This window comes from Chionomys nivalis, chromosome 3 (assembly GCF_950005125.1).
Source record: "Chionomys nivalis chromosome 3, mChiNiv1.1, whole genome shotgun sequence".
In the NCBI taxonomy this organism is placed as follows: Eukaryota; Metazoa; Chordata; class Mammalia; order Rodentia; family Cricetidae; genus Chionomys; species Chionomys nivalis.
In genome coordinates, this window is record NC_080088.1 from 53,907,277 (window position 1) to 53,934,783 (window position 27,507).

The window sequence follows — 27,507 nt, forward strand, 5'->3', positions numbered from 1 at the left end:
ATGCATCAGATTTATGTGTGCTTTCTTTCTACTTTCCATATCAGCATTACCAGTACCTACAGGTTCTTTTTCAATGGCACTTAACTGAACAAGAGGGAAAAACAGCAGAGCAGGGAGGAAACATTTATATTCTTTGAGCATGTTACTTTTAGCATCCGATTCTATAAAGTACTTCTTCACATTGTCAGCAATTCGGGTCTTTATTCCGAATAAAGAAGCATGCATCTTCTCAGACGTGATGGTCTCCTTGTCTCCCTGCCCTCCCAGGAATGGACTTTTTACCTGAGTGTCTCAAAATGTGTTTAATCAAGTAAGGAGTCATTGGCTTCAAGCGTGACCACTCTGAGGGCTCTCTGCTCTTGAGCAAATGCAAATATATCTGTATGACTCACAAAGAGCCCAGATCCACCATGCTTAGCAAATGATATTATATGAGCTGAACCAGTGGCTCACTTCTCCACAGGGGAATGTGGAGTTTTCAGCTTAAAATTCATTTGCAACTTTTTGCTTTATATGTGTCTGCTGAAACCTTAAATGGAGAGTCCATGTCCTGTGGCTCTTTGACCGGCTCTAAAGATCTAAGCAGACATGAGAACCACTACAGAGAAAATTTAAATAACGTTATAGTAGCACCCAAAGAGATTAATTAATGGGATTAAAGCCCTGTACCCTTTAATAGGCTGGTTTGTTCTCTCTGTCTTATTGTCTCTCTCTTTCTGTGTCTGACTTTGTATTAAGAAGAAAATATTCACAGCATGTGTAAGCTGAAAATCTTTATGGTTAATGGAGTATCTTACAAAGGTTACAGACATTACATGTAGATTAACATCATGTATAGCCTAGATGTCACATTTGGTTATTCTTGTTCTGGTCCTAGCCCTCTAATCAGCAAACTGGACCATGTATTTCCAAGCAGTGACTATGTGGGTCACTACCTCTGGAGTCCAGATTCAATAAGCTATATCCTTTAAACATGTGTAAACAGGCAAACTAATGGTGGCTACTTGTACATTTTATGGCGCAGAAAAGTATATACCTTAATGATTTAATTATCCGTTCCTCAGGAATTAATGACCATGGAGAAGCATCCAGTATTAATTCTTTTAAAAGCAGATACCACAACTTAGTGGTTTGGGGATTAAATGCTTGGACCTGGGATTTAAATGTGTTCTTTGATGCACGCTCTCCTTCAGAGAAGATTAAGATGTCAGCAAGCACTTTCTCTGAAAATATGTTGCATATTTCATATGGTAACCAAACCAGCCCACACTTCAGTTACCTAAATAAAACTCAGCTTGGGACCAGGGGCAGCACTGAGGAAGAAAAATACTTGCTTGGTTTATGACGCTTCCACTGCCAGTAATGGTCCACTGGATAGCTGGTTTCGGAAACCCTTCCACATGGCAAATTATGGTTTTAGACAGGCCACTGGGGTCAGTTTTCTTGGTCATTTTGATTTGAGGTTTTCCTAAAATATTGTTACAATTGAGATGTTATAATTGAAATATTAAAAGAGACAAAATATCAAATTCTTAAAGAAAAAAATGCTGCTGATTCAATTCATTACCTTCTACAATGAGTGTCAGTGATTCCCTTTTCTTCAGCCCTTCCACCTCCTGAAGAGCCGTTTCACAGACGTAGTTCCCGGCATCCTGATAATGAAGGCTAGAAAATGATGGGCTTGATCGAAGCCTGATATTATCCTGTAACGCAGAGTGCATTACTTCAGAGGGCACAGCTTTTGTTTCTATTTATTTTTATTTTTAGTCACTGTGAGTGACGTGTGTGTGTGTGCACGGATGCGGTTTAAATCTGTGGTACATGTACCTAGATGTGTGGATGACTACACTGTGTATGAGTGTATGGGGATCAAAGCAGGTCATCCCTTGTCTTGCTCTAGTATCATCTGTCTTATTGACTTGGGATGGGGTCTTTCACTGAACCAGAAGCTTGCATTTTCAACTGGGATGGCTGGCTCAGGAGCTCAAGGAATCAGTCTGTCTCTGAACGCCAATGTTGGGGGTTTCAGACACACAGTAATATCTGGTGGGTGCTGGGGATTACCACAAGATCCTTGTGCATTGAATAAAGGGATTGAGTTCTTACTGAGCTATCTCTCCAGCCCCACAATTGTGAATACACAGACACACAACACAAACACACATACACACACTAATATATCCATATATATATGGGGAAATGGGCTCTTACTCTTACCTTATCTAATTGTTTGAAGGATGTAACTATATCAATAGTGCAATGGGTTTATATTGAGAAAAGTCTCAAATGTCAGTCCCTACTTACTGTTAGGACTGTTTCATAAGCCATTCATGGAACAGGGCTAGGCATAAATGCTCAAGACTTATCTGATCTGAATGACCATCAACACTGGTGTTTCATTATAAAATGATAAAAAATATGGAAAAATTCAGTAACAGAATCTTTTTATGCTTCTTACTTTTCCTTTTTTTTGTTGTTTCGAGACAACTATTCTAATTTCTAAAAAGAAAAACATTTAATTTTTTTAAAAAGTTACTTGACATCAGAAGATAATCATATTTTTAGGAATTTAAGTTAAAAAACAGATAAGACAAAAGTCTAAGATTATAGGGTTTTGTACACTAGAATTTTTTTCTTCTCAATTTCCTATCAACTAACATTGAGTAAGAATGTTGCTGAGCAATAATGACATTAAGGTTCAACCAATAGGAGTAACTGAATTTAATGTTTAAAGTAGTTGACTTAGTTCTCAAATTCATTGACTATTCTACTTGCTTGTACGTTTTCTAGCTTTGTGACCATTAAGCACTATACATGTTACATAAGGACGATAAGGAGTGGTGGTGTAATTATCCAAGAGAAGAACAAACGGTGAAAAGATTGTGCCTAAGAGAAAGTGAAAGAAACTGTTCTAAGAATGGGAGAATCCTGGGTGTGGAGGTACATGCCTTTAATCCCAGCATACAGAAGTCAGAGCCCAGCTGGGTCTACACCGCTAGTCTGAGGTCAGTGAGTGAGACAATTTTTCAGAGAGAGGAGAGGGGAGGGTGGGAGAGAGAGAGAGAGTGAGTCTAGCATTTAGACTACAATACAATAATATTTTGTCAAGAAGAAGTTCTAGTAAGAAAATTCCTTCATGATGTAGGTGGAGACTGCTCTTTCATTTTCTGACTGCTTAGACACAAATAATCACACAGAAACTATGTTAATTACAACACTGTTTGGCTAATGACTCTAGTGTACTCTTATCTAGCTCTTACATCTTAAATTAAGTCATTTTTATTATTTTGTGTATCACCACAAGACTGTGGCTTACCAGGTATAGTTCTGGTGTGTCCTCCTTCGGCAGCAACATGGCGTTTCTCTGACTCCACCTATTCACTCTCTCTCTGTTCTGATTTCCTGCCTGTCTTTTCTCTACTAAGCCATTGCCCAAATGACCTTTATTAATTAACTAACATTAATAAAACATATTCACAGCATACGAAGGAAAATCCCACATCAGCATGATTATTATAAGCTAATCTTAACCCCTGTTTCAAATTATGTGGATATTTATTTTCTCATAACCTTGTCCATGCTTACGATGAGTGTTGGGGAACACTAGCCAAAGTTGTAAACAGTGGTACCATGGACATAGACTTCTGCTTTAAGGACAAGCTTGACTCAAAGCACCAATTATCATGCTCCTTTCCCACTCGACAAATGTAGAAATGACTGAGTCCCAAGTCACAGTCTTTGTCTTAGAGTTACATGACTATATGAGCTCACAAAGGAAATCCCAAGAAAGATGATAGTGTGTTCTAGTTGCTTCCTAAGGTCTAAAGGTGAAAGGGTCACTTAGTATCAAAAAGCTAATCATTCAGAAGGACCTGCTTTTAGAGATTGAAAAGTTTTCTCAGCACCAAAGGGAAGGCAAGTATGGTGTAACTGCAGCACAATGGTCATGCTCCAGAAAGTCTGAACTTGAGCCTCTACTCTCACATGTAAGTTTTCTGATTTATCTGCCTGGATTTCAATATAAATGATGGGAAAAGTAGTGAACGGGCTGCATTTTTTCACAGAGATGCTACCCGGCAGGATGTCAAAATATTGGCAGTTAAAATGTACTATAAAATGTTCATCCTTAAAGTACATAATTGCATGTGCTTGTGTGTGCGCATGCATGGTGGATCGCTCTTCATTATATAATCATAAAGCAACACACCAAGCTAAGCTCCAACCCATCCATTAGCAATGCCACAGTGCAGCTGAGTGCCTCTACAATTTACTGTGGTTTGACAAACACTAGAGAGGAGAGGTGCGAAATAGCACCTAGATGTGAGCATATAAGCCAGGCATAAACATGCACACTAGAATGTAAAGCAAAATACAAAGGGTGCTAAAAAGAACTCATCCTAAGCAGCAGGGAAGCAGCAAAGATCTGGACTCACTTTCATCCACACCACGGTCGCATTCCTACTGGCAGATATTGTGCATGACACAGGCAGGGCATCGCCGATCTGCTTGGTCACTTCCCCACTTGGGTTTAAGGATAAATCCAAATCTGTGAGATAGGAAAAAAAAAACCTGCTTGAATTGAAAACTACAAGAAGGCAATATAGTAAACATAAGAATAAAAATCATTTTTCTTCTAGCATACTTGAATATCAGAACTGACTTATGCGTGTAAGACAACTGGACTGCAGAAGATTCTGCTTAGCCTTACAAGCCAGCATTGATGCCAACTTGGACAAACACATGGACGACTGAACTGAATATGCACTGATTTTTAGTTAACGTAATTGATGTTTGGGGTTCACGTAAATATTTCTGGTGGAACTTATCACCTTAAGAAAAAAATCAGCTCACTTCAGGAAGGAAAGAAGAATGAGTAGGTAAACACAAAAAGCAGTTGATAAGGCATTGCAGTGGAAAATCACATATATTTAGACAGCAGGTGATAAATGGGAAAACTATGAGATAGTGCAAATGTTTCTCAGAGAAAATTGACAAATAGTTGAATTATTTTTGAAATGCGATTCCATTTTCCATGCAGTTGAAATTTTGAATAAGACTTATTATTAGGGACTCTTTCAACAGATAATCTTAAAAATGCAAGGATAAGCATGTCTAAGTATGTAGAGTCTTTCAGATGGAAAAATGATTTCTTAAATATAAAACTTATAATATTATTTGTAGGAAGAAAATTCAATTCAATTGAACATATACTGTCCTAAAGCTCCTATGTTCTAGGCACCAATGGAAGATCCATACACAATGATGACTTGACAACAAGTCATCGGTACTACACACTCCACTTCAGTGCATTAGTTATGACGTCAGAACCCAGTAACAAATCTATTATACATTCAGGTCTCCGTAATTACCTGTTGAACTACTACTAAGCCATAGCATAAGTAAACACTTGCAGGAGTAAAGAGAACTAAATCAAACTTATTTCAAAGAAGAGGGGCTTTGTATAAGACACTGTTGTAGTCTCCTTGATAATTAAGTGCTTTGGTAGGTGAGGACACAGCATAATCCTTTCCATGTGGACAAAACCCAAAAGGTGAGATAGCTCATCAGGCTGCTCAGTGTTGAGTAATTTAGTACTAATGTTTGTAACTCATACATACAATGTATATCTAACTATAGAGTTAAGTTTAGACCAGGAGTTCTTTTGTGCATTTTGTCTCTCTTTTATGATTTCATTACAGTTTGCCAATCATTTTCTGTGTCATTCTTTAAAAGGAATATGCATGATGTATGGATATGGTAATAACTTGTTGGTGTGTGTGTACATGCGCATATGGGTATTATGTACTTAGGTGCAGGTATATAGAGGCCAGACGTCAATGTCAGCTGTCTTCCTATATTTCTCCATTTTTATTTTTAAAGATAGTCTTTAATCATGAACCTGAAAATCATCAATTTGCCTACACTGGGGGGCCAAAGAGCTCCAGAGATCTGGTGGTCTCTATCTCCCCACCCTATATTTCCTCCCCATTTCTTGGCTTGCAGACTTCTACCTAGAGATGGCTTTTTATTTGATTGCTGGAGACTAGAACTCAAGTCCTCATGATTAGGTAATGTACTGACTCAGGTATTTCCTCAACCCCAACAATGCCATTTTTAGTGGTTGTCTTTGCTATAAAGTAGTACACATCATAAGAGTGATGTTCATTTCTTGATTTCCTCTGGCCTATCCACAGGACCTGGCATATCAAGACTCTTTGACATGGTTAATAAATGAGTGATGGAATCACATATTTTCTACTTTATGCTAATGTTAATAGCTCTGCTGTCTTGTAGAAAAGTGGTTTCATTAGAATGTTTGTTTGAAAACTAAAGGAAGGGAAACTTGGGAGCCTTTGTCAGTAGAGTCAAGAGGTTGTCATTGAGAAGACACATGATTTTAAAGGATAAAATTGACTTCGAATGCTCCAATGAAGCATCTCTGTCAGATCTGGCAGAGGAAGAGCCACTGTTTTAACAGTAACTCAGGACTGTTGGAATATGGTGTCCTTGTGAGGTCTGGTCTGCATCCCTGTGCGTATATGGATCTTGCTTCTCCACTAACATTTTGCTTAATTGTGTTTGAAAGGGAAACAAATCCCACCTTTGTGAAACAAGGAGCCAAAGATAAAAGGGCAAAATATAATTTTCATGTTAGAATATCCTGTAGAATAACATGATGATGAGTATAATCATTCTTTAGCCCTTAAGAAGATGCTCAGACCCTGAGACCAATGTTCCAGTCTATCTATGAAAACAAGAATGCATTAGAATAATAAAATGCACCAAATGCAATTACCCTTCCTCATACTTTGTTTGAGTTTCCTTCCTGCTATAAAGTATCATTGAGGTATGATGTGGCTGCCACCATGTCTTCATCCTTGTAGTCTGTAGTCCAGCCCTCCCTGCCTATTCTACATACCATACACAGAACAGCTCTCCCCTCTAAGGACTCTGTGTGTCTGTGTACCTAACATCTCTCAACCATAAGCACAAGTCTAAGGAACTGGAATATCGGAAACTAGTCCCAAAGTATGATTGACAGGGATATCAGATGACTCTTCACAGGTATTGTATTTGTAGGCTGTGTTCTTTTAATTTCCATCATAGAACGGAGTTAGATAAGTGGTCCCATGAGTGACTGGCCCACAGAGAGGGGAAAAACAGTACCATTGTTCGGAGCATGAGGACAGAGAAACAAAGAAAGGTCTTGGCTGCGAACAGTTTTCAGTACTTCACTGTTATCATCAGGTCTCCTCAGGCATGAAAAGCCACCATATGGTTGTATTATTCCCCATTGAGCCCTCCTGTGTCTCCCTCCCAGCTTCAGTTCCTTACCTGTATGTTTTCCAAACATTGTAAATTGAGGACACAGCAGCATGGGCTTAGAGCAGTTTCTTTTAAATTTTTTTGACTTTGTTTTCTTCCTTTCCTCTGTCTAAGCAAATTCCATTCTGACTGTTTGTGAGCTCCAGGTCCTCCACATTGTTCTCTAGTGATGCTTTTTGACAAATTCTTGGTGTTTGCTTTCAGGGAATGTGGTCAAGGTGGACAGCCTAGGTCCTGTGCTTAAAGCTTGCAGATGTTTTGAGTTCCTCAAAATCCCTGTGCTGCAGAAACCCCTATACTAGACTCCAGGCCATTCTCTCTGTTACTCTTCAGTACCCTGTCTTCACTACTGCCAAATCTCATTCACAAAACAAAACAAAGCCAAGTCACCTCGTGCTCTGTAGGACTATGGCAGATCATTTCTAGGAGAAATCTTTCTCATTACATTGTTGTCTGAAAAGTTCATTCAGCCTTTCACACATCCCTAAACAAGAGGCACTGCTATTCTAAAATATGTGGCAGTGTCAATAAAAAAAATCATTACTTTTAAGAAGCATCTGATACGTGAGCAATATCAATTTTTGTGATTTATATAAAAAAGAAGTCACTGAAGTTTCATGGCTGGTCTTTTCATTTTTGGAAGATTTCTTTATTTCATTATTTTGTGTTGATGAGATTCTTGCTTGCATGTATGTATGTCAGACATGTGTGTGACTGGTAACCTCTGAGGTTAGAAGAAGGCATTGGGACCTCAGCACTGGAGTTATAAATACTTGAGCCTCCATTTGAGTGCTAGGGAACTGAACCCGGGTTATCTGCAAGAACAAGAAGTGCTCTTAACCACTAAGCCATTTCCCAGCTCTCCACATGGCTGTTCTTAATGGATCTTTTTCCCTATAGTATTCTTTGGGACTAAATATAATTTTGTAGCCTCTGGAGTCCTTCAAGTAGATTAAAATTTAATAAAAGGTGTCACTCAAGGTGATTTTTGAAGAGGTTAACTTTCCAACAATTTATTACGCTTTAGCTCTTAGTCACCTCTACTTCATCTCCCAGTGCTGAATATGTAGTAACTTCGTATTGCCTGGATCTGAGTGCTAATATTATTCGGTAATTTAAAAATGAGATATATAATCTACATTCTTCCTGGTAAAATGCAAATCTTGTTAATATCAAGAATATCTAAAGAGAGCTTAGGGGTTTAGCTCAGTAGCAGAATGCTTACTTAGCATGTACAAAGCCCTGGGTTCCATCTCCAGAACTGCATGAAATAAATTATGCATATTATACGTATATATTTATATATTCAGTATACATATATTTCAATATATAATGAGTTATTTAAAGATCATATCCAAATTACTTAGTGTTACAACAAACTGAAGGCATTTAGAAAAAGGATTTTATCATCGACAACTTTGCAGTTCTCAGACTCACACAAGATTCAGTGTCGAATGGAAACCAAACTGCTTAAGAAATATAAGTCTGCACTTAGAAAAGTTAGCTAGGTAATATTATCAGATGCCTTTGAGGTGCAGCAGGTTCGGAGGAGGTGACTTACAGTGAACTGTGATGGCTGTTGAAGCAATCATGCTTTTTTGGTCGATGAGCGAGCATTTGTAGTCTCCTGTGGCATTGCGCCTCACATCTGTCAGTGTGTAAGTATTTGAGCTTCTTATTCCCTCAGGCTGTCCCTTTGGATGGAGGCAAAATGTCAGAAGGTTACACTTGGTAGCAACAATGAGAACGATTATAATTCTTGAGGATGGTACAATTTTCTCAGATATGAGAAAAAAGTGACCAAAGTTTTTGATTAGACAAAAATGATTTAAATTTGTTCTACAAACATCCGAGAAACATTTAGTAGCTTGGCACTAAATTTTGAAGGAATATTTTATATTTTATTGATATTTATTTTTTTGAGCATAGCTTCAGTTTGAATTTTAAAGCAGTGTTTTTATATACGCATTTCCCCCTATATATACACCAATAAATATATTAGAGGAATTCTTAAAGAAAACATGAACTGGGTCTTGGGATATACACCTTTACTTGCAGCATTCAGGTGTTGGGAGCAGGATTGCAAGTTTGAGGAGAGACTGGGCTATATAGTGAGACTGTCTCAATGAACTGAAGAATGGAGATGTATCTTAGTGGCAGGGAGCTTGCCTGGCATGTGCAAGGCTATTAGTTTCATTCAGAGAGAGAGAGCGAGAGAGAGAGAGAGCAAACAAGCAGATGAGAAAGCCAGTCATTTATCCAAATTACAATGATAGACAGAAATGAAGGAATCAGGGAGAAGAATGAAAAGCAACAAAAGAGCAAGAGCATCAAGGAGGAAGATGAACAAAAGAAAGGAATCAATCAGAGGAGAGCAAATATAGAGAGGGCAAGAGTATATGCTAACAGCAACTGAGACAATCAACAGACATATTTCTAAAGACAGAACACAAGTTAGGCTCCAAAATCCCCCATAGTCAAAGTAGAAAGTTGGTTTCAAAACTTGTATTTGTAAATGAGAAAATGGTAGTATATAAATTTAATAGGAGAAACAATGCTATCTGCCAACATTTACTTTTATGAGAAGCTTCTTGTACAGATGTTCTCAGTAATGCAGTGGGTGATACTGTGAAATACCACCAGCCAGGCTGTGAGGAAACTCATAGTAATCTCACTAGTGCAGTTTTTCCTAAATAAATGCACTATTTGGTAGCATATAGGTTTCCTCAGTAAGGAGGTGGTGAAAACACTTATCTTCCAGTTAGGCTCCAAATCACGATGCATGAAAATATTTAAAGAAATTTCCTAAAGTATCCTGGATGCAGACCATTACTTTCAGCTATGAGAAGTACTGTGATAAGGAATCCACAGGATTATTCTACCAATCTCGCTAAACTAAACAACAGAACTGTCTTTGCTTTAAGAGATCTGAGCATGTCCAGCGCAGCTTGCGGGTGGATGGGTCTTCATTCACATTAGACCACTTGCAATCATGTCTTTTGATTTTACAATGATCTACTTCTGAAGGGCAGATTTTGTGTCTTATTTGGTTTATTACACCCTGAGTTTCTGCAACTATGGTTTCCTGTGGTTGCCTCTTTTTCCTCTTTACATCTGAACTCTCTAAACATCAAGAAGGAAAAGAAGAAAGGACAGGGGATGGGGCTACAAAAGCTTTCAACGGAATTCTACAGGTGGTGTTTTGTGTTTTCTATTCCCAAGAATAACCCGTTCTTCTCACTTTAGCTACCCAAGTACACGCAATTGTTCATGCCAGTTAGAAGCCAGACAATAGGACAAAATGATAGTCGTCAAGTTCAACCGATGCTTAAGCACTTACTGGTAAGTAAAACATGAACTCCTCAGGAGGTGGGTTGCCGTTGCCCAAGCACTGAAGAGTGATGTTGTCTCCTTCTTTGATGGCAGTTTTTGGTGGCAGCACTTGTATTGTCACCTGCTCTGTGGGATCTGCAGGAGTCACAAGCAGAAGTTAACCATTTTTGTCAAGTACCAAATTACTCTGTGCATACAATGTAAATGACTAAATTATACACAATTTTCTTGAGAAGCTAGTAATGGTAATTACTTAAATGTATCTTTTTATAGAGGGATTGAAGTTAATAGCCACTTGCTATACCAAGTACTAATCTTAGTTAGAGCAAACTACAAAGAACCGTGTTACATAAAAAAAAAAAATCAATTTCTTCTTAGCAAAATGTCTTTAACTGAGGTGGCAATGACTGTAATTATTTTATGTGTAAAAGACCAGTAGAACAATCTCACCGTGTGACTTCATTATAAGGAAATTGAATGGTGTTATATGAATCTTATAGCTTGGAAAGACTAAATCGAATAGCAAAGCCACTAAAGCTACTGGATACCATCACGCCCTTCTTATACAATAATAAAAGTAAAATGAAGAGACATGAGCTAAACAACACCAGGAGTATTTTTTAGCATGAAAGAGGCCAGATCTACTTAAAAAAATTAATTCCATGAACACACACAAACACACAGACAGAAAGACAGAGAGACAGAGGCAGAGGACAGACACAGAGACAGAAGATAGAGACAGTGAAGAACACAGATTGAAATTGTTTTATGGTCCATAAATATTGTTATTCTATTCTGTTCTTTAAAACAAGACATAACTATTATTATACAGTGGTTAATTTCTGCAGATAAAACATAGGTATTGAGTATTTTTTTTAACACATAGGACTACCCAACAGTCGAATGCCAAGTGAATTAAATATTTCACATAGTAGAACATTATCCAGTAAGTAGAAAGTGAAAGGAAGTGGTGGTGGCTTTAAACATGATTGACTTTTTAACATCCATGCTTTACATAGTTGGATAATGCCATGAAGGATGAATTTTGAGGAAGATAGACAAAAATGAATAATGATTGAGTTATCTTCCTGTTTTAAAATTCATGACCTCGAGACCCAGCAATACCACTTTTGGAAGGATGCTCAATTATACCATAAGGACATGTGGTCAGCTGTGTTCATAGAAGCATTGTTTGTAATAACCAGAACCTGGGAACAACCTAAATGTCCTTCAACTTAAGAATGGATAAAGAGGGCTGGAGAGATGGCTCAGAGGTTAAGAGCATTGCCTGCTCTTTCAAAGGTCCTGAGTTCAATTCCCAGCAACCACATGGTGGCTCACAACCATCTGTAATGGGGTCTGGTGCCCTCTTCTGGCCTGCAGGCATACACACAGACAGAATATTGTATACATAATAAATAAATAAATATTAAAAAAAAGAATGGATAAAGAAAAAAATTGTACATTTACACAATGGAGCACAGTGGAAAAACTATTGACATCTTGAAATTTGCAAGCAAATAAATGTGTAACATGTTTGGAGGCCGGCTTGCTTGTTTGTTTGGGTTTTTGTCCTGCCTAGTTCCCCAGATGTTTAGTCCCAGAGAAAAATCAAACAGAGATCTCTATAGGTTATAAGCTGATTGGCCCATTAGCTCCAGCTTCTCACTGGCTAACTCTCACATCTTGATTAACCCATTTTTCTGATCTATGTTAGCCATGTGGCTCACATCCTGCTGCTTCGGTGGCCTGGGCAGGAGTGGGTGGAATCAACTTCCTCCTTCCCAGAATTCTCCTGTTCTCATTACATCATTTCTATTTCCTGTCTGGTTTTCCTGCCTATATTTGCTGCCTGGCCAATCAGTGTTTATTTATAACATGATTGACAGAATACAGATAATTCTCCCACACCATAAATGGATCTAGAAAACGTCACATTGAGTGAAGCAATCAAGAACCAGAAAGACAAATAGAACATGTACTCACTCATAAGTGTCTTTAGACATAAAACAAAGAAAAATCAGCCTACAATTCACAACTCCAGAGAACCTAGACAACAATGAGGACTCTAAGAGAGACATACATAAATCTACTCTACATAGGAAGTAGAAAAAGATAAGATCTCCTGAGGAAATGGGAAGTGTGGGGATCATGGGAGAGGGTAGAAAGGAAGGGGGAAAGAAGAGAAGGGAGTGAAGAAACATATATAGCTCAAAAACATATTAAAAAGATTTATGAACAGAATACTCTACAAAGAAGCATTTTATTATTAGCTAATAAAGTAAAACTAATAAGTTGTAGTTTGAGAAGCCCCCCCTCCATTTCTTGCAGTCATTTAAGTTAAATGCAGAAGAAAAATTAGAACTGCTGTTGTTGATTGCCTCTGATACTGATCTATATATGAGCATCTGAGCATCACTAAGTCCTGAGACTAAAAGTGAGGTTTGCACACTGTTTTAGGTTCGTTGCATGTGTTTATTTCTAGATTTGTTGCAGGTAGTTCTCCAACCAGCAGTTCTCAGTAGAGTGGAAGAAGCAAATAAAACTTGCTTTTAGCATCTCACTGGCAGTCGCCATTTTTGGTTTTCATCCTGTACCCACTTCTCTCTCTTTTTCCTTTTCTTTTATTTGTTGGTATACCTCAGTTGCATAAAATAGTGGGGCTCATCACAACTTCTTTTGTAATGTGTGTCAGGTTCACACTTTGATGTGACCCTCTCTCAGAAAGGAGCATTGGCACATCTCTGATCAAGGCTGATGTTAGAACAGCCAGGACCATGATGTATCTGACTTCCTCTTCTATTTCAAAGTCCTTCCTTTGTAACTCTTTTCAATTTCGTCTGTACTAGAAAGACAAAGAACTGAAGCTTGATCAGAGGATTATTGTAACACATTTGCACTTTTACAGTAGCTTTCTGGGCTGCTTGTATGCTTAACAAACTGAGGATCACTTGTTCTTTTGGCCCAGTCTTTGGATTTTCTCTGTTTATTAGTAAGTCATCATTTTCTCCATTATCCTGACTTGCTGCTTTGCCTCCTTTAATCCACTCTAGTACTAAGTCTCAGTGATTCATGCATTAATATTGCTTACATTTGATTCTTCCCTTCTAGTCACACTTAACTTTCCTTGTCTATGCCCTAATTAACCTATAGCAGAAATAATGCTATCAGATCTCATTTGTTCCTTCACCTTGAGCCTTTCTTTCCCTTTCAACTCTTTCATAGCTATTTTCTCTAAATTGGGTTTCAAAGATAATCATGTGATTATTATAATGATATTCAAAATCCTTCATACATTTTCTACACTTCAGTATTTGAAAAGAGCATTCCTTAATTTACTACACATGGTTATCGAGAATTTACATCAAGTGAGATAGTTTTATTTCACCACTTACATGAACCCCTACAAAATTAGTCTATTAATTTTTTCCACATACCTATTTATTCACTTATCCTTCTACCCAAAGATTTATTAGTTTAGTATGAATATGTTATAAGTAATGTGTAAAAATTATAATGTTGAGAAATGCCATGCTTTTTGCTTTAGCAAATTTACTCTATTTATGAGAAAACCAAATCTAACCATTTAGACTGTAACATTAGACATTGCAGGAAAAATAAAACCTAGATGTTAAGAGTCTGGGAATCTTCCAAGATGGTTTCCTTCTAGAACCATGTTTTGTAGAATAAGTAGGGGCTTGCTATATGATAAAGACCACACAATAATAACACACAGGAATGCATGGGAATTGTATTCTCGCAGAGGAATGTGGTCAGTATAAAAGAATGTGTGATGATGAAGGTTGACGCATAGTACATGACTGTGGCTGAAACAGACTTAGGGAATACAGCAACCAAGAGCATGAAGATGAATTTGAGCATACAGAGGTGTCGGTGAAGAAGTTTGGTCACAGGGAGGATGCAGATTTTAGGAAGAGACTTCCGATGGCAGCTTGATGAGCATTTTGTTGAGGGTGAGGAGAGAAAAGTAAGTAAGTAGCCAGGAATAGCATTTTAGTGATCATTGCAGAAAGCACAGGGAACCAGGAATGGTTGTGTGAAGTCAGTACCAGAGGCAGAAATAAGGTGAACACAAAAACTAAAGAGAAGGAGGACTAATACATCTTACTCAGGCTCTCTCAGGTTGGAGTCTTTCATCCACTTCTTTCTTGCATGTCCTCTCCTATCATTTTTCCTCTGATTCTGAAGGCTCCCTACATCAATGGCTTGTCAGATATTCTCAATAGATTATTAACAATAATATTACCATATCATTTTTTAGATAAGTTCACCGGGAAGCACCTCTTTACATCCACTGGATCTTTTTACTTGAGTGATGTTCAGTAATCTGTGTTCTAGCAACTCCTTCGTATTCTACTAATGTGTTCAAGAGTTCCAAAATCACTGTCCTGGAACACATGACCTTTCAGGACTTGCCAGTCTGTTCCCATGACATTTATCACTTGCAATCTCACACTGACAATTTCCTTTTGATGTGTCTTGATCCTCAGCTAGAAGAACAACCTCTTTGAATGCACTACTTTGTGGCATCATCAAGAGGCCCGTGCTGTCTTCTCATTGCCAAACACTCCCCATACACACATGGAATTATTGTGTCATTTTCATGCATCCAAGGATTCATCCAGCTGCCCATCTTTATACATGGTACTCACATACATGCGAGTTCCTTCTGAAGCCACCTTCCCACGTCTTAATAGTTGTTTTGGTGATTTTTAAACTTAGGAAGCTAGTCAGTCATAAGGCAGTATTTACCCATCCTTTTTTAAGAAAATGACCAGTAGGAATTAGGAATTCCTATAAAACACATGTCAATATTCTATGACTGAAGAGTATTGGAAGGAATTGATCAAATTAGAGATCAAACCTTTAAAGAACATAACACCTCATAGAGTACAGAACACATATTAATTAATAATGTGTGGAAAAGTGGAGTCTATTGTTAAGTGGTAAGCATTTTTTTCTACATGCTTTCCAAGGAAAAGGAGATTATTTGCACATAACAGTTTGGGGGTGAGGATTGACAGCAGAATATTAAGAAGAATTGAATCAGAACTTCAAGGATTAAAAGTTTTTAAATATTATTTCTAATACATTACAATTACATAATTGTATATTCAGTTACTTACAGTAAATATCAAAGACTGCTTGTTCCGAATGAATTGTCTTCTGGCCAGAGGGTCCGTAATATGTCACAGAACAAGTGAATGGCATTTGGATGTCAGCCTTGGTTGTCTTATACTCCAAGGATGAAGTCATGGTATACAACTGAGTAACTGGGTCAATTTCATTTTTCAAAAGTATGGCCACCTCTAAAGAAAGTAAAGAACACCAATGATAAAAGCTGACACTGGAAAGCCTCAATCCATAAGTAAATGTCCCAGCACATTTCAGAGGTAAGTTTGTCCTACTAATTGTCTTTAACAGGAGAGAAAATTGACACTCAACAAGGTAAGATGTCATTTTAAACCCGTGAATCAGAGGTATAGGCAAAAATAGAATCCTGAAATTCTATCTCCCACTCAACTTAATTAACTTTTAGAACATGCCATATATAGAGATACTGCTTTCGGCTCCTAGTTCTTCCACACCGGTGATAAAATGGTGTCTAATCACTGAATGAGTTAAGAGGCTCTTAGTGTAACTGGAGTGTAAGTTGTAGATAGAGAAGGGGAGACAGCATGTTCAGTTCCAGACAGCTCATAAAGTGAGCAGCCTGTATAATATACAGAAAGGCCATGGGCATTCATTGCTTGACTCAGACTCACCTCCTAAAAGGGGTTGCAGAACTTTCCCATTCCTGTACCACGTGATGTTGCCATCTGGGTAACTGTCCCTTGAAATGCAGTCACCTAACTGAAAATTGAAAAAGAAAATTTCCTCATTTCAAACAGTTCCAAATCCTTATTTCATGGAAGCCTCAGATTCTTCAGGAAATAAAGTGTCTTAAACAATTTATTTTCCATTTTTGACTAAGAAACTACCCTTCGAATCTTGAATAAAAATAATTCATATGAAAAATTATAGTCCTACCAATTTTAAAATCCACAATAAAGCTTTCCACTATACATAAAACATATCCAGTAGGCATTACCAAATTTGTTTTGATGCTATTCATTTTTGGTATTAACTAAATAACTTTATAACTATATTAATATTGATTATTGCTGTGGTTCATAGATTTTCAAATGCAAGAAACATTTAGTGTTAAAGTGTGGCACCTCTCCAATTTCATTTTCATTTCAAAGTATAAGTACTCACCATATTCCATAATCCTCAGCTCAGTCTTCAAGTGAGTTTTAACTAAATTATTCAATGTTTATCAAACACTGGGCAGTAAAATTAAATAAAATTCAAAAAACTTAATCTTACCTGCCCCCACAAACACAAAGGAATATTGAGGTATTTTAGTTAATTAGGATGAGATTATTATCCAATTGATGTGCTTACATGTGGAACTCTATTTTGCCTGCCTACCAGTTCTATTTCCTTCCACACCTGTGATAATGTGATTGTTTATTTCTTTTGTCTCTCACTGTGTACTTCACACCTAGAGTAGTTTACATTAATAGAACAAAGTCTAAATATTACAAGAGTCTTGGTTAATCTCAGAACATTTTACCTTTCCAGATTTATCTTCTAATGTTCTCTCTTGCTTTGAATTTTAGCACCCAAATTTCTGAAACACCAAAGATTGATGTTTACCAAAAAGACCACACTCTTCATATCCCATGATTTCATTTCGTTTGAAAGCTTTTCTCAATGTTGGCATGGAGAAAAATCACTTTTTATTTTTTCAAACTCTATATCAACATCCACATCCGAAAGACTCTTTTCTTGAGAAATAAGCACACCTGCTAATGGACAGTGGTTACACTGTTCCCACTATGACTTCCTGTGTTCTCTGATTGAACCTGAAGTTGTGAACTCCATAAAAGCAAGCAAATACTGTTTGTCTGGTCATAGGGCATCTAAATCGAGTAAAGCCATTAATACAAACAAGTTCTCACCTTTTGTAGCTTCTCTGTTTCAAGATATGGTGCTTTGTTTACAATTTCAGGTTTAGATGGTTGCTCTAAAATTAAGTAGAAAAAGGTTTAAGTATACCGGAAGAGATAAAGGGCACATATGATCTATGAAAAAAGTATACTACATAGAATACGGATTCAATTTTTTGCTTTATGACTTCAAATATTGTTTTAAGTAATTAAAACTCCATTGAATTACACATCTTCAATGTTCTCTGGATTTTATGAAGTGAATATGGATTTGATGGTAAATATAGGCTACTGTTCTAATTAGGATATGTTATTTCTAGTTGATTACAATTGTACTTTCTATTTACTAAGTTGAAGGCCTCTGACTCATTACTTGAGGACGTTACTGCATATGAATCCAAATCACAAAGGTTTTTATTTGAAACATACATTTCGAGGCTTAAGAAGCTCCCAGAATCTCCAGGGAAAATTCCATTGGTCTATATATTTTAACAAACACTGAAGGAATTCTTAGGCACAAGAAGTGTAAGAAATGCAGTGATAAATAATGAGACAACTATGTAGTGATGTACACAAGCCAATTTCCTAAATAAACCAATGTCTATCTCTTGTCTCACCTTATAAAATTATGAAAATATGAGAAAATCCTTTCAATTTGGAACTTGAGATGGAGGACAGAGATTTTATAGAAAGTTCTTTAAATAAATTTTAAAGGTAATTTCAGGGACACTTGATTAAAAGTTTAGGAATGATGTCTTAAAATGATTTTGCTTTTCTTAGTGCATATTCATTGTTCAATATAATAGAAACTTCCATTGTGACACTCTCATACAACTATATTATGGAATTTGATCTTATTTATCCCCATCGTCACCTTCTGTATGGGCCCCACTGGCCACTTTTTCTAAATAGTACCCTCTATGCCTTCAAACCTTAGACTTTTAAGTACAGATACCAGATATATGAAAAAAACATATCATCAATCTTTCTCTGCCTATCTTATTTTGCTTAACATGATGATCTTTTGTTTTTCATTTTCTGCAGTCACATTTTTTTTTTTGCCTGAATGAATGAGTAATAACATCTAGATTTGGTGTAGGAGGTCCTTCTGTTTGTGTGTTGCTTTCATTGGATAATGAATAAAGAAACTGCCTTGGTTTAGTTGATAGTGCAGAATTTAGGTTGGTGGGGAAGGCAGAACTGAATATTGGGACGAGAAAAGAAGAAGTAGGGAAGAGACACCATGGAGCCACCAGAATTAGACATGCCTAATCTTTCCGTATAAGCCACTGCCACGTGGCAATATACAGATTAATAGAAAATGGGTTAAATTAATGTAAGAGTTAGCCAATAAGAAGCTAGAACTAATGGGCCAAGCAGTGATTTAATGAATACAGTTTCTGTGTAGTTATTTTGGGGCTAAGCTAGTAGGGCGGCCAGGACAAACTGGTCCCTGTCCTCCAACATAGATTTACATTTTATTTCCTCTATCTGTTCATGTTTTGATGGATATATGAACTGAATCTACAATTTAATTGTTGGGTATAGTGCTGTAATAAAAATGGCAGTGAACTATCTCTGTTTTATCTTATCATGGATTTCATTGAATGCAAACCTAAAAGATAGTACAGTCGCATCCTTTAGTGGCTGTGTTTTTGGTTCATTGAGGAATCATTGTTCTGATTTTCACAGTGACTAAACTAGTTTGCATCCCTACTACCTTTCTCTAAGATTTCTTTTCCCTTGCACTCATGAGAATTTATTTTTTTGGTTTCTTAATAACAGCCATTCTCACTAGGATAGAAAAGAATCCTAATGTAGTCTTGGCTTTCAATCCTTTAGCGGCCATGAATGTAAAATCTTTTAATCTAATATCTATTGGCAAATTGTACTTTTCAGAGCTGTCTAATTTGTTTGCCCAGTTATCAATTAGATTATTGAGGGTTTTTTTTTTGGTTTATTCTTTTTTAGTTTTTTTTGTATAGTCTCAATATAGGATTTATATTCTTTTAGTTTTCTATTAATGATGAATTTTATACTTAAAAATGGATCAACTAAGTTGGGTATGGTGTCACATGCCGTTAAGGCTAGCAATCAGAAGGCAGAAGCAAATGAACCTCTAAAATCCAGGCTAGCCCGTTTCAGGATAGCCAGGGCTACACAGAGAAACCCTGTCTCAGGAAATCAACTACCCAACAAACAAACAACTCAGCTAATTAGTTTATAGAAAATGTATTGAATTCATAACATGCAGAATAGAGTTATTTTTATTTTATGAACACCTGAAACTAATATTTTTTTCTCTCAAAGTTTTAGTGCTTATATTTTCAATTATTTTTGATTTTTACACTAAACTAAATTGATTTTTGCATACTTATTACTTAATTTGGGGTTCAATTGAAAGAACTTACCTAACTAGACCATAATAGAAATACAAGACAAAAACCTTCTGAGTTATAAAATGGGTGACACTAGAATGTATGAAAACAAAGAAACATGTTAACATTAATTTTCCTTTTGCAGGGCTGTTTTATATTAGAACAGTGACTATAACTTGTTTGACCCCACGCACTTTGCTATAAATTTTAGAAGTATTAGTCCACCAATTGAAGTCTTACAAGGATAACCGCAGTTGACAAAACACGAGGGAGATAGGAAATCAGCAGTACAAATAAACAGGATAGACAATCAAGGTTAATGAAAACAAGAAGTGATGCTCAAGTTCCTAGGTGTTAAGAATGTGACTATATATTAGAAAACGTCAACAAAATCTCTATTCAAAATAGTCACTAATGTGTGGAGGAAACATATGGAATGGATGTTAAATCCTTTCTCATGTCAATACAACTTAATGCTCTCAGCATTTTTATGGAATACACTTCAAATTAAAACTGAATTATTGATCAAACAGTGACTTTTGCTTAGAATCTGTGCTGTCAAAGGCAAACATTTAATATGTTTGAGAGACAATTGCACTGAGAATTTAAACAAATGAAAATTCCTGGGTCTTAATTAAATAAACCAAAGCTCTCAAGACCCAGAAGCCAGTTCTTAAGTGACACAATCATCAAAACCTCAAGAGACAGAGCACATTAATTAATGTATCTGATTTTTAAAAACAGATCAAAATTAACAGAAAGGAAAAGGCAAGTGGTATTTAATTTCCCCTTCAGTAGTAATATGCCTGGAAAACATAGAGGGGTTTGCAAATCACACAAATGTAGGCTCTGAATAAAAGCTTACTGGGTAATTTTGACAAATTTCACTGCTTTTTAATCCACTGAGTACTACAGGAAAAAGACTGAGCTCATATTTGAACTTCCTCTTACTATATAGCAAGCTTACCTATTTTTTAAAAATTAAATCTGGTAACATTTTATCAATAGGCACAAAAGCATTAACACTGTATGTATGCCAAAATTACAAATTACTTTGTTTGCATTATTTTTAAAGTTTGTTGTTGTTTTTAAATAAAATTAAAATGTAGTTGAAAGAAAAAAGGATGGAAGAAAAGAAGGAAGGAAGGAAGGTAAAAAGGAAGGAAGAAAGGAAAGAAGAAGAGCCCTGGTGAAAGGGTGCTTAACTTTTAGTAATTCTTAAATTTCTGATCATGTTTTCTTTGGAAGAGTCACAGCGAGTTTTGAGATTTAACGGTAACTTAAAAATAGTACCTATTCTATATCCTTGAGTTATTTTCTCTTTAGATTCTTGTTTCAAACCCTTTGTATTAACTACATTTTTGATGTAATTTTCTTTCATATTACCTTGTAACAATCAATGGATATTAGTTGGAGAACCATTAAAAGGACACATACTATTTTAACAAGATTGCATATTGATTCCCAACTAGTGTTTCTGTTTAAAAGAACTTCATGTGAATTATATTTTAATATGATTCAAGGATTCATAACCAAGTATAAAATTGAAAGAAAAGCAACACTACCAGTTTGCCTGTAGCATTAATTTGTCAAAATGAAAAATTTAAAATTAAGCCAAAGTTTGCTTCAGAAAATTGCCAAGCAATCTCTCGTCTGACCATGTATTGATTACAGAATTATGTCTTAAGTCATAGTTTTCTTCCTTGCTGGGCTGGCTGTCTCAACTGAAGTAGCTAGAAGTATGTTAACATAGGGACACAATATCTTGGTACATTAGAACTTACGGGACAGTGAGATTTTCAAAGTAAATCATAAAGTAAACTTTGGAACTTGTGACAAGGCAGTAGCTTGCCACACGTGCAGGTGTGAGCGTGCATACGTGCGTGTGTGCATGCGAGCACGTTTGTGTGTTTTGGCATCATGTGCTGTATGCTAGTATCTATAACAATGGACTATAAGTAAAGCTGACGTGATTCCTTTTTAATTAATGAGATCACAGGGTTTCATTAATATCCTTTGAAGGCTTACCACAAATAATTAAAGGCTAAGCAATATATAAAATGCTGTGCAAGGTCAAGTGCTCCGGAAACAGAAGCTTTCCTCTTCCTCTTTTTGTTTTGTAAGAGTTATTTTTTTTTCTTTTTAATTTTGCAGAAGAAGGACACTGGTATATAGAAAATGACTGTCCAGAAATAAATAGAATAAAATAGATAGCCCACTTCCTAATTCTAACTCTCAGGCTATAGTTAGTGAATGCTATGAATATTGATTTTCAGAAAAAAGTAGAAATCAATACCTTCCTTAAAAATTACATTTTGGGAACCCAGCCATCGAATGTACAGGTGAAGAGGTAGTTCTGGTTACAAGTGTTCTTTGCTACCCATAGTATCTGAGCATTAGTGTAAAACTACACACAGGCTAGCTCAGACCATGAATACGAAGAGAAAATGTCCTGGCGGTTTGGTGCAGAGGTGAGGCTCTCAGTTCCCACTGGCAATTGAATTCTTTAATAGTCACCAAGCAATTAAGCTAGTGTATTCATAGAACAATGCTGTATTTTTCTCATTAGATGGGGAAATGTAATTTTTAGTCTTCAGAGTCAAAGTGACCCGGGCACAGTGATATGCATATAATTTCAATACTTGGGAAGTGAAGGAAGAATGGGGAGTTCAAGGCCGGTTTTGGCTACAATATAGCATGTTTTTGGAATAGCCTGGGCTGTGTGAGACCCTGTTTCAATTCTCTTCATTCTGTCCACCCCCAAAAGAAAGAATCAAACTGTAACGTCCAGTTTAGATCTTACTTGTTAGGTAGCTCATTTTCTATTTCTTTCCCCTTGAAAATATTCTTTAACTATATTCTGGTTTAACAATTTTCCACTGGAGGGAGGAGAGATTCTCAATTTTTCAAATCAATGAAGCCTTAAGAATCATATCCAAGTAGGAGCTATGAAATGATGTGCAGAGCCTGCACAAATTGGCCAATACTTTGAAGACTGGACTTGAACACATATGTACAAAGTCTTGGAAATGGGCTTTCTTGTACTACCACAGAACAGCACCAGAGCACAGACAGCTGACAAATTAAGACTGCAGTGTGCAAAGGCTCAGAGCTGACCCACACGCTTAAAAAATTTGGATGGGTGTTCATATGCTCTTCAGGCTGGCTCTGGAGTCAGGCCTAACCTCCGAAGTGGATGAGTGGATAAGGCTGCCTTTTCCTCCTCCTCTTGCTCCTTCTCCTGTTCCTCCTACTCCTCCCGTTCTTCCTCCTCCTTCCTCTTCCTGTCATAAACAAGTTATTGTAAATAATTGAAACAGTGAGTAGGACTGTAACCACTCGAACAGAAACAGCTTCTTACAGTGCCTGACCCAGCTCCTTAGTTTCTGGACAAGGCTTGAGTAGTGGACTAAAAAGTTCTCCCGTGTAATCTAAAGCATTCATTTTGCTCAAGAGACTGGCAAAAAGACTTGCCAAGGTCAGAACTTAGTGGTGGCCTTGACAAAGCAAGGTCTTCTGGCAACCAGCTCACAGATTTTCCCAACTCATCACTAAGAGCCATTTGGCTCTCTGGGCACCTGTTTGACCTCTGAGCCTTTTGCACAATCATTGAAATGAATCGTTGGGAACTTTCAATGGTCTAATTTTGCTCCCAGATAGTTTTATTACTCTCAAATGGGCACTAAACGCAAAGGCAGTTTGATGTTGATGCCACTCACGAGCCGATTAGTGGTGACAAGGCACGTTACTTGCTTGGACTTGGGGATATGATTTCTTCCATCAGAGATGTGGTTTCAAACTAAGCAAACAAACCTACATTGAAGGTAAAGTCATCAGTCAGTCCCTCTGCCTCCAATAAAAGCAATTTGATTTTGCTCTTGGGGCTACCAGTTCACAGAAGGCTGATCTGAGATTGGCTCGCATGAGCCACACTTGATTCGTACATGGTCCACGTTGCTAGGTGATTCAACAGAGGGAAACAGAGGACTGATTGTTGAGCACAGTAACCCTTAAGTGACTGAAATATATCCATGCATAGGATGAGAGTATCCCATCCACAGCTACAGCTGGATTCCCCAAAGGTGACCTGAAGTAAATTCATAATTCAAGGAAAAGAGTGAGGTTCCTGCATGATCTTTTAATAGTGTCATTCCTTTTCTTGCATTTGGTGGTTTTTTTTGTGTGGTTTCTCAGATAAAACGCCATTTTCAAGAGTGTGTAACTTGCTATGTAAATTCTCCCTGGCCCACAGCCTGGAATGCAAATTCTGTTACTGGGAATGGCTTTGTTTTCAACAACATTCAAAAGAGCAGGGGGCAGGGGTCCTGGCGGTGTGTGGCATGTGAGTTCGTTTTCCCCATCACAGAAAGCTTCTGTGCTCTAATGCAGCTTACAAACTTTATTAAATTAGACCAACTGGCACTTTTACTTGTAGATATTGATGTGGCAGGTTTTTAACGGGAAAAAAAAACATTTGAAAAATGTCACAAATGATTCTTCTAAATATAACTTGGAATGTTCTTGACTTGTTTGTATACTACCTTGAAATTCGATCACTTCAACACAATTTATAGAAATGTGAAAATGGCAAATAAATGTACATAATGGTCAGTGTTGGGAGTTAGTTTACCCACTTTCTTGGCATTTCCGGTATCAAAGCCTATGGCAACTTTGTTGCTGTTTTTGTTATTTTGCTTTTAGGGAAAAATGCCCTTAGCATATCTACCATCCATCTCTCTAATCAAAGCAAAATAAAGTAAGAAAAAGAAAGAAAATTCAGAAGCCAACATGGCTAATGACAACTTCCCATACCCTGTGCAAGTAGGCAGAGCTCCTAAACCGTTGGGACTTGGTTTGGTTAAAATATGATAGGGAAGTGTGGATGGTTTCTGTAAAGAGCCTCCTAAGCTAATCAACCAAAACTTGTAATGTGCATTTACAAGGCTCTTCTGGAGAACAAAGGTTCCCTTTGACAGTGTTAGTACTCTTGGAATTTGCATCATGAACCCACTGGAGCTTTGAAGTCTACCTAAGTACTTAAGGGACAGCTCTACTTAGCTGCATAGGTTATTAAAGAGAAACACGAAAAATCCGTGCTTGCTTATTCCAGTTGGAGGCCTCTGGGTTTTCCTTCTTTACTATTTATTTTATTCATTTCTGGGAGTTGTCAAGCCACCAGAAAGCAGAGGGGAAAGTGGGAAATTAAGACCTTCTTCCCAATTAAGAAAGACTGCTATTCTGAAAATTTTTAGGCCTGATTTTTCCTACTGTAGTTTCCACAACATTATGATGTAACTGAGGTGGGACTTTTTATTTGAATCTTAAAAGAAGAACTACTTTAATTATACATCTCAAGTAATTCATTTATATAGCGATTTGCACAGTAACATTAACTACATATTATCAGGTGAAGTCACTATTTCATGATAACTATAGTAATTTATGTTGAGTACCTTTTATTAGTTTCTTTTCTTCCAACCCTACTTTATCTTTTTGTTAAATCCCTTTGTAATCCCTTGAACAATCTCAGTGTACGGAGCTTTATTATTTTGGAGTAATTTTTCTGAACCATGCGAACATGTTAAAAACTGAATCATCAAGCATTGAAGGCCAGAAAGGACACACATACACATATATGCACACATACATGCATAAACATGTCAAATATACGTATATACACAAGTTGATTTCTTGGATCTCTAGATCATAGAATACCTTAAATTTGTTTTATTCCTTTTATATATTCAAATGACAATTTGATATGGTTCATCCTAACATTTATATATTTATGTGATATGCATGATTATATATATATATATATATATGCTATATCTAAATAAATATTATAATTTTTTTCACTGAACAAATCATTGGAACTTAGAGGTCATTATCCCATTGTCAGGGTAGCATTTTACATCCCAGGGAAAGTCACTGTTCTAAGGTTGTTGCTTTAACTCCTCACTGGGTTTCTCCTATTGAAATGCCAGACTTGTCTTCCTTGCCGCCAGTATGCATAAGTAGAATAAAAAGCTCTGGAAGTTCCCTTACACATAGCTTCCTGTGGAGAGGCTCAAGCTTCTACTTGAAGAACATCTTCTAATACCAGCCATCACCCCACTTAGCAGTTCTATTTTAGTCTACTTACTGAACACTTTGACTAGTGTAGGTGCCTCAAACACGTTGTCCTCAGTTACTAGCATGCACACAAATCTCTTTTCATCGCTGATCTTTGCATTATTGATAGACAAAGTGTAGTTTTCTGAGAGGCTCAATCTGTCCTTGTACTCTGGTACATCATCATACTGCACACTTTTCTTTGTAGAGGATCGGAATGCAATAAACACTGGGGACCCATCGGGCTTTTCCTAAAAATTAAAATAACAATACATGTTGAAAACAGGTGTAATCATGCTTCAGAATAATATTTCTTTTGTCGTATTATTCTACATGACTTTTGTTGTTGGTGGTATTGTATCATCACCACCTAATTCTTTGCTTACAGAAAGAAAAATCACACTTCCGGTGAAGTGAAGCTGTTGGATTACTCATAGGTTCATAGAAATGGGTAAAAATGAAAAGACAATGCTCTCAGTGTTGGAGCTCATCTCATACCTATAGGACATCCGTGGCTGTTTTGAAGGGGCATGGTGTAGTCTTGTTTAATATAAAACTAAAAAGTAGATTAAAAACAAACATAAAAATACAAAAATTAATCTTATAGTCCCTATGATAAGCTTAGGATGTGCTATTATCACATATGTTTCTTTTTCTCTTACTTGATTCCATTTCCTTTGATAGTAAATTTGGTTCAGTGAGTTCAGTAGACTCAGACTTGGAACCAGAGGAATTCGAATAGACTTTCTCTTATCATAACTCTTCCTCTTTTAAAGAGAACTAGGAGTTCAGAATTACCTGGAATGACCCCCATAATGAAAACAGAGATACAGTCTGCTATGTATCCTCCTTTTCTTTTTTCTTTGTTTTTCATGACACATATGCATAGTATGGCTGGCGCATTGAGTCCTAAAGTTGGAATCATTGACTTCTTGAAGCTGTTTGCTACTACTGATTACTAGTGCTAAGAGTTAATTATTTATCCCTCACAAAAAATTGTGAAGAAGATATCTCATTTTCATAGTAAGAAAGAAAATACACCCAATTCATCTGTCCATGGGAAGAGTCTAGACTCTGTTGGTATGATTTCAGAGCTCATATTGTGAAAGGCCATGCCAGTTTTCCCCTTTAGTGCAAGCTTAGGCACTTTTGACAAAATGTATTTAGTATAACATATTTTTTAATGGAAATACTGTAGGTAAAAAATGCTTGTGGCCAAATAAATCTAACAAATTAATCCAACCAAGGTCTCATACAATTCACAGTGCATTTAACATACCTACTGTTCTGAGAAATGCTGTAATAAACAGATAGTTAACAAATCATCTTGTGACCAACAA

At 36.8% G+C, this 27,507-nt stretch overlaps 1 protein-coding gene across 2 annotated transcripts in view; it reads right to left on the minus strand.

The window, feature by feature from the left end:
• The window catches only part of Alcam (activated leukocyte cell adhesion molecule), a 171,829-nt gene that overhangs the window by 14,155 nt on the left and 130,167 nt on the right, over positions 1-27,507 (minus strand). For both annotated transcript variants that reach the window (XM_057764361.1, XM_057764360.1), the window contains exons 3-11: positions 26,199-26,418; positions 17,688-17,752; positions 16,446-16,533; positions 15,807-15,989; positions 10,667-10,794; positions 8,888-9,020; positions 4,434-4,546; positions 1,568-1,703; positions 1,335-1,468 (exon numbers count right to left, since the gene is read on the minus strand). In XM_057764361.1, coding sequence (XP_057620344.1) covers positions 1,335-1,468; positions 1,568-1,703; positions 4,434-4,546; positions 8,888-9,020; positions 10,667-10,794; positions 15,807-15,989; positions 16,446-16,533; positions 17,688-17,752; positions 26,199-26,418 — 1,200 coding nt within the window. The remainder of the gene's footprint in view (positions 1-1,334; positions 1,469-1,567; positions 1,704-4,433; positions 4,547-8,887; positions 9,021-10,666; positions 10,795-15,806; positions 15,990-16,445; positions 16,534-17,687; positions 17,753-26,198; positions 26,419-27,507) is intronic.